Source organism: Phalaenopsis equestris, unplaced genomic scaffold, assembly GCF_001263595.1.
Source record: "Phalaenopsis equestris unplaced genomic scaffold, ASM126359v1 Scaffold000140, whole genome shotgun sequence".
Taxonomy (NCBI): Eukaryota; Viridiplantae; Streptophyta; class Magnoliopsida; order Asparagales; family Orchidaceae; genus Phalaenopsis; species Phalaenopsis equestris.
In genome coordinates, this window is record NW_018164582.1 from 1,346,058 (window position 1) to 1,354,675 (window position 8,618).

The 8,618-nt window shown below is 36.5% G+C and overlaps 1 protein-coding gene across 1 annotated transcript in view; it reads right to left on the reverse strand.

Moving 5' to 3' along the window:
- Positions 1–825: 825 nt before the first annotated feature.
- LOC110021749 (UDP-galactose transporter 2-like) overlaps positions 826–8,618 on the reverse strand; it is a 19,520-nt gene continuing 11,727 nt past the window's right edge. Inside the window, exons 4-5 of the mRNA XM_020720368.1 lie at positions 2,200–2,361; positions 826–1,385 (exon numbers count right to left, since the gene is read on the reverse strand). Of these exons, the coding sequence (XP_020576027.1) occupies positions 1,023–1,385; positions 2,200–2,361 (525 nt within the window). The 3' untranslated portion in view covers positions 826–1,022. The remainder of the gene's footprint in view (positions 1,386–2,199; positions 2,362–8,618) is intronic.

Genomic DNA, 8,618 nt, shown 5'->3' on the forward strand with positions numbered 1-8,618 from the left:
AACTTATCTTCTATTCTGCCTCTTTTATTGGCTCTCCTCTTTTCCTGGGGTTTTGTTGAATAAAAAAAAAAGTCAACAATACTAATTGAAATATATAGAGTTTTAGAGAATTAATGTTATGACTTTTTATTAAAATGCATATGCTAAGAGTTTCTAATCACTAAGAATTTTACATAAAAAACTAACATAATCCATTTTAACCTTTTTGGACATAAAGATGCTTAAAAAATATTTAAAATGATGGACCTTGGTGTATTTTTTTTCAGATACTTGTAAATAATAAGACATTCTTCAAACTAAGTGAAAAAAAAAATATTTAAGAAAATATTCAAAAAATAAAAACATTAGAACTACCAAAACAAAAATTAAATATATGATATAATTTTAAAAAGTATGATGTTAATCACTATCATTTAATATTATTAAAGGATACAAGAAAATATTTAAGTACAATATATCACGAATGTTTTATACGAAAGACAAATGAAAGTATAACTTTTAAAATTAAAACTAAAAGCTGGTTAAAATGAAAACCCAACTCCAGGAAGAAATATTACGTGCAGACAGGATACGTAAGGATATGTCCGGATTTGATAATGTCGTGTTGATATTTATCACAATACTACTATAATACCACCAATTCACTCCTGCTCATCCATACGTAATATTTCCTCTAACTCCAGAGTTTTGTTTGATATGAGAATATCATGAAGGTTTGCATAAGTGTTTTATAATACTATAATTAGATTACATTTTTTGTATTTGAATGTTTCTCAAGAGTCCTAATTTGCATAGACTTTTCTCTTTCATCTTACCAAACCTGAAAAACAAACCCACACACAAGAACTCACGGTTTAGATTAGAAATCACGTACAAAAGAAATGAATCACAAGGTCTCAAACTGGTTGCATAGACTAAAAATCAGAAATCATATAAAAATATAAAATATTTACATCTCTCCACAGCACGCGGCATATAATCGAGCTTCAACACAAATTTACCGAACAAATAGTCTGCTACCATTACAGCTTTGCCTCACCAAGCTCCACATCCTTGGTATTTGACTTCTCCACTTCCTCCCTCAAGAGACGAATCTCCTCTTCGGTGAGGCTTGATTTAGCCAAAGCAAAGCTAGAATTAGAATATTGCTGCTTCTCCAGTTCAATGGCCCAGCTATACACAACCATGCCGATGACCGCGAGAGCCATTCCCAATATGTTTTTCAGAGTGAGTTGTGAATCGAATAATAGCCAGCCAAGAATAAGCACACAAACAGTTTTCATGTGGCCAAGAACTTGGAATGACACGGCTGAGAAACGGCCGATGCAGAGGTATTGGCTTATGTTGCAGAAGACTGCCAGGGTGCATGAGAGAAGAGTGAAGAGCTGTACAAAGCATTAATGAGGTTTAGAGTATGTGCTACATGTTTACTATTTAAAACAACAAATAAAAACGCTATTATAGTTGGAAAAAATCTCAAAATGATCCCCTTACTACTCAAAATTAGTCTCCATTTTCTTTTAATATGCGCTGAAATACATTTGCAAAGGGGGATGGTTTCAGCTCCTTTTGAAAGAGTCTGAGGACTAATATGACACTTATATAAACTTTGTGACAAAGATGGGAAAAATTTTCTGTCCAGACTCCAGACGTAGCTCTAAGTGCGTACTTCAATAATATGACGCCACGTGTGCTACATCGTGGAGGTTATTTCAGAGTTATTGAATCGGAACCGCGAATGTTATTTCGGGATTATTGAAGAAAAACACATATATTCGACTTTAATAACCCCGAAATAATTCGTGGTTCCACTTTAGTAATCCCGAAATAACATCGCGGAGGTTATTCGAGGTTATTGATGTGAAATATATAAATTTCTCTTCAATAACCCTGAAATAACACAAAAATAACCCCGAAATAACCTCCTTAAGTCCGCGGTTCCATTTTAATATTTTTTTAGGTGGGCCTGATATAGCACACATAGCGGTATATTACTAGGAGTCTGCATGTAAAGCTACGTCCAGAGTCTTTATAGAAAATTTTTCCACAAAGATGACCTCTTACAAAGAGTTTCAACACCATTTTGAACTTCTCTCTTTATAGATATATATTTCTTATATATGATGATACACACCCCTGCTAAAATCACCCTTTCAGCACAGAAATGGAGAAAAAGGAAAAGTCAGCTTGAGAACTTACAATGGAGCCTGAGGAGAACTTGTATTCGAAAATGAATTTGCCATTGAGAGAGTAATCAATGAAGGGACCAAGAATTAAAAGGGAAAGAGCCTGTATTGAAGCTGTTTTGCTAAGCAGTTCAAAAGAGCCAATTGAATACTTCTTCTGTAAAGAGCCAATAGACTGCACAACAAGAAAGAAAAAGACTAATAATGAGCAGACTTGTTGTATATGGAAAACAAAAAAAAGCAAGGTTAGGACTGCAGAGGTACTTGGTATAACTGAAATTTATCAGAAAACTCAATCCATATCTGGTTAGAGTTTCATCTCCACGCCCAAAACTATTTTACGAAGAACAGCAATGCAATAATATACAAGATGCAGGCCTTTTCGGGTGCTGAATTACTTCAATGAAATGACTACTGAATTATCATTTGTGTCCATTTTTTAGTATTTTTATTTTTATTTTTTCATCAAAAGAAACGTTTGCCTAACTTAAAGGTTTGGCAAGTGCCAATTAGAAAGTGTACGCAATTTTGTGCATTTTATCACAGATTTACATCAGAAACCACCTTATCATTGAGGCATGATTAAGGCTTGATTAAGAAAATAAGCTGGAATTTTACATATTAATTGGGTCAATTAGCATAATAATAAAAAATCCAATATATACTAAGTCAATTAAGTTATGATACTAAGAATATTCAAGTTAATTGTTATGAAGTTCATAATTACATTCGGTAGCGCACAATCTTAAAGATTTTTCAAGCTATTTTAGTAGCATTGAAGATTTTTTTTTCAAGAGATAGAAGTATTGTTTGGTTTCTTAAGAATTGAATTTGTTGGAATAAGATTAATAGAATATGCTTAATTATTTTGATAAAGTGTTACAAGGTATTAGGCATCCACAATGAACAATTCCGAACAAAACCTGAGCTTAGGATCAATTAGAAAATAAACAAGACCGTGGAATAACAGTATCACAACAATTTGATAAAAAAACAGAACAAAAATTAAAACAGAAACACTTTGCTCAAAACCCTTCGATCTCACAAGAGAAAAATACATTGAAATCCTCCTGGTTTACACTTCTCTCCTTCATGAACATTTGTCGAAAGAATTGCACATGTGAGTCTACAGCTCTGTCGCTAGAATAAAGAATTTAAATTGAAACGAGAAAGTGACTGCACATTGTGCCCCGACACTACTATCTGGTGCTAGAATGTCGCACCCTCCTCTGTAACTGAGCGTATAAGTGCCAATAGAAGACGCGGGGGACACTGTAGGCCTCACAATGGGAGTTCTCATGTGGGTGTAGGTGTGCATAGGTGAGGACACAACATCCAAGCGGGTGCACTGCACTGGAAATAAATATGTTTCTTGTTCAGCTTCTTTGCGGCTGTGGGTGCTCTTTCAAGCTCCACACCTCAACAATCTCTCACTTGGAGACTGAAAGCACCCAAAAGCTATATTTAGATATGTATCTCATTATGTATCATCTTCATAGTCATATATCGTGGAGTGGCTCACCCCGGTCTCAAGCTTCATGGACTTCAACTGCAGCCAAACATAACTCCAGTTTCTCGATAGTCACCAACTTTATCAATATGTTTGTAGGATTCTGAGTTGTGTGTATCTTCTCCAAGAATAACAGCTCATCTTCTAGGAGAGCACATAAATAATACCCCAGTTAAATGTGCTTTATCCTGGCATAAAAAATAACATTCTTATGAAGATGAATTGTGTTCTTACTATCACTATGAAGCTTTTCAAACCCCAGCTCCCTGCCCAATTCTACCATAAAGCTCTATAATCAAATCATGTCCTAGCTAGTCTCAACGATAACAATGTTTTTAGCCACCATAGTTGAAAGTGTAATAATCTTCTGTAGCTTGAAGACCCAACTCACCAAGTGTTTCCCAAAGTGAAGATATACCTTGTTATGCTCTTTTATCTTATAAATCTCCTGTCAAATCTGAATCTACAAATTTATATAGACTGTTCCTTGCATTTTCATAGCAAAGTGACCTGCTGATTATTCCCATCAAATATCTAAGAATCTGTTTCACCGCCTTCTGATGATACTTGCATGTATTTCCCATGTACCTGTCGACCATCCCAGTGCATATGAGAAATTTTATCTGGTACAAATCATAGCATACACCAGACTTCTAGCTGTTGAAGTATATGAAGTTCTCTCATTTGTGTTTCCTTTGCTTCGGAGTTAGGCGATAGCTCCTTAGATAGTTTGAAGTGACTTGCCTCACTCATGTTGAACCTCTGTAATATCTTCTTAACATACATCGCCTGAAACAACTTCAGTGTTCTTGCACTCTTGTCTGCTGATTCTCATTCTGAGGATTATCTTGGATTGACCTAAATGCTTCATCTCGAAGACCTAAATACTTCAGTGTTCTTGCACTCTTGTCTGCTGATTCTCATTCCGAGGATTATCTTGGATTGACCTAAATGCTTCATCTCGAAGACCTAAATACTTCAGTGTTCTTGCACTCTTGTCTGCTGATTCTCATTCCGAGGATTATCTTGGATTGACCTAAATGCTTCATCTCGAAGACCTAAATACTTCAGTGTTCTTGCACTCTTGTCTGCTGATTCTCATTCCGAGGATTATCTTGGATTGACCTAAATGCTTCATCTCGAAGACCTAAATACTTCAGTGTTCTTGCACTCTTGTCTGCTGATTCTCATTCCGAGGATTATCTTGGATTGACCTAAATGCTTCATCTCGAAGACCTAAATACTTCAGTGTTCTTGCACTCTTGTCTGCTGATTCTCATTCCGAGGATTATCTTGGATTGACCTAAATGCTTCATCTCGAAGACCTAAATACTTCAGTGTTCTTGCACTCTTGTCTGCTGATTCTCATTCCGAGGATTATCTTGGATTGACCTAAATGCTTCATCTCGAAGACCTAAATACTTCAGTGTTCTTGCACTCTTGTCTGCTGATTCTCATTCCGAGGATTATCTTGGATTGACCTAAATGCTTCATCTCGAAGACCTAAATACTTCAGTGTTCTTGCACTCTTGTCTGCTGATTCTCATTCCGAGGATTATCTTGGATTGACCTAAATGCTTCATCTCGAAGACCTAAATACTTCAGTGTTCTTGCACTCTTGTCTGCTGATTCTCATTCCGAGGATTATCTTGGATTGACCTAAATGCTTCATCTCGAAGACCTAAATACTTCAGTGTTCTTGCACTCTTGTCTGCTGATTCTCATTCCGAGGATTATCTTGGATTGACCTAAATGCTTCATCTCGAAGACCTAAATACTTCAGTGTTCTTGCACTCTTGTCTGCTGATTCTCATTCCGAGGATTATCTTGGATTGACCTAAATGCTTCATCTCGAAGACCTAAATACTTCAGTGTTCTTGCACTCTTGTCTGCTGATTCTCATTCCGAGGATTATCTTGGATTGACCTAAATGCTTCATCTCGAAGACCTAAATACTTCAGGAGGATCCTCTGAATTTTGGTTGGGAGTTAGCCCCTCCACGACAATCCAGGTTTGACGTTACGTCGCTTGACTTCCCTTTAGAAAACCTTGGATGAATCATTCCACAGTAAACCGCTTTTGTTGCTCCTTTGCCTCAACATGAAGTACTCGGTCATGAGCCTCTTAGACATGACCTCGTATGATAGTCTTGGAGTCAAGCGAGTTCTTGAAGTCCTCGACCGTTTTGTGCTTAACCTCTGCAGCATCAACATCCTTCACAGACCTCAAAATTTGGATCCCTTCCTCCTGGTCTAACACCGTCAACTCAAGGGCTTTCACGCTCTTATTACTTTCACTAAGATCGGCTCTTGCCTCCACCAATGCCTTCGAGTTCTCTCAGATCTTGAAGCTGCAACGAGAAAAAAGTTGTCATTGTTGAGAGTTATGTCCTACACTTTGTCAGCCTTAGAGATTTTTAACCTTAACAACTTTGGAGTTCCAGTTCCTCAGAGTAGTCCTAGCCCCATGTGAATTCCCACCATATTATCCATCTAGAAGAAAAGAAGTCTGAGTTAGATAGATGAAATGATTATACAGTAGAAAAAGATAAAAGAAACATACAAAGCTCACAGGCTCCAAGAATTCATGAGACTACACATTCTAAGAAATATGAATAGTCGAAGGACTGAGCAGAGACTTTCGCAATTCTTTAACACTCTTTTGTTGTCTCTGAGGAAGTACTTTACAGTCACCATTCATTGGGAGCCGCTTTAAGGATACTATGGGGGCTCGCTCGGAATGTCCCTTCTTAAATCTTTTTAATATTATAGCCATGGATCGTTCGATATGGGGGGATGAAAGTTTGGCCATGAACAATAATTCCTCGCCCACAAATTCATGAATTTATTATGTCTCGAACAACATCTCCTTAACGTCAAAAAATTCTAACATCTGGAGTATTCCATCATCAGCAGTCAGAAGAGAGGCAGACAATTGTACTGTTGGAACATTCATCGCCTCTCACGAAGGCAAAGAAGAATCTCACAGACCATTACCTTACCAGTTTCTTCAAGCAAAAATTTAATGTATTATGCTTAAACATCACACGATCATGCGTGTCATTAAAGAGCCCACATAACCTCACTAAAATTGTCGGCTTTAACGTCAACCCATGACTCATGAAGAAAACAGTCAACCCGATAATGACTGTCACCACCCGACAAAACAACTGAGAAACACAAACTCTGAACGCCTCCATAGGTGTCGATGGAAATCATAGGCCAGCAGCTCTCAAAGCTACCTCATGAACAATAATATACCTAGAAGGAGGAGAATATGCGCGATCGGTTAAAGTCGGTAAAGCTACCTCATGAACAACAATATACCTAGGAGGAGAATATGCGCGATCGGTTAAAGTCGGTAATTTTACCACCATATCATTCGGGAAGTAACACTTCTTTTGAAACAAAATCAACTCGCTCTCCATCAGAATTGACGCCACATCCTCCAAGTTCTGACCCTTCTATTGTTTTTTGGCGGAACAAGGTTCTCCAGTTGTCGTCATTTCTGCAATGCAAAAAAAGATCTCATTGCTCGCTTACTACGTAGAATGATGACGATTTTGCTTTTCGTCACAACAAGAAAGAAGATCCCGTTGCTCATTTGCTACGCAGGACATGGATGAATTTCCTCTTAACTGCAATGCAAGAAGACTTTCTTCTTCAGAAAAATCTTACTAGCTGAAGGCTCCACTCTTCACTCTTTTCCTCTCTTTCTCCTCCTTGTCCTCACTTGTGGTTCTTCCTCTCATCTATGACCTCTATTTATAAGCGTAATAGGAGGTCTAACATTAAAAAGAGTTCATTAAAATAGAAAAACAACGACTTATTAGAAGAAAAAAAATAATCATTAAAAGTAAAAAAAAAATAATAGCTTATTAACAGAAAAAAATAGCAGTTCATTAGAAGAAAAAAAAAAGAACAACATATTAAAAAAACATCAACTTATTTTAAAAAAAATAGTTTATTTGAAAAAAATAAAAATATAAAATATAAGAAATAAAATAAAAGTTTTCTTCATTCCAATCACTGTCTTACTAGCTTTCAGCACACTTTAGCTTTTATTTCAGCCGATTTAGTTTTTAGTTCAGTCGATTTAACTTTTATTTCAGTTTTTTTTATTTTAACAAACTGATTTAGCTTTTATTTCAGTCGGTTTAGCTTTTATTTCAGTAGGTCGGTTTACCTTTTATTTCAGCTTATTCTTTCAGTCTGCCTTAGCTTTTATTTCAGTCGGTTTAGTTTTTAATTCAACTAGTTTAGCTTTTATATTTAGCTTTTATTTCAGTAGGCCGATTTAGGTTTTTTTTCAATTGTCTTAGCATTTATTTCAGTTGTTTTAGTTTTTATTTGAGCTTTTATTTAAGCCCAGCCCCCAGCCGGTGATTTGAACATTCTTTTATTTCTGTCGGTCTGCCTTCCAGTTTCCCGCCGACCCAATTTGAATACAGCGATAACCCACAAAAAGCAGCCGACGATCCGTTTAGCTGCCCAATAAGTGGGGCAGCGTTGGCCTACAAGCCCGAAAGTTGACCCGATAAAAAAAGTATATTTTTAAATTTTTGCCTAGTATTAGATTTGAGTCTACGCCTTTTAGGGTTGTCAATTTGGCTCGTTGTTCGTGAACAGCTCGTGTTCGGCTCATTAAGCAGCTCGTGTTCGGCTCATTCTTTAAGCCTAACGAGCCGAACACGAGCAAATTTTTAAGCTCGAAATGTAAACGAGCCGGTTGTTCGTGTTCGGCTCGAAATGACTCGAAAAACGAGCAACAGTTTGTTCACTCGTGTTCAGCTCGAAATGACTCGAAAAAAAAAATTATATAACTTTTTATATAACAATATAATACATATATTATTTATATAATAATATATTATATATATTTATGTCTAAGTTTAAATCATAACACCTCATGTGACAATGTGG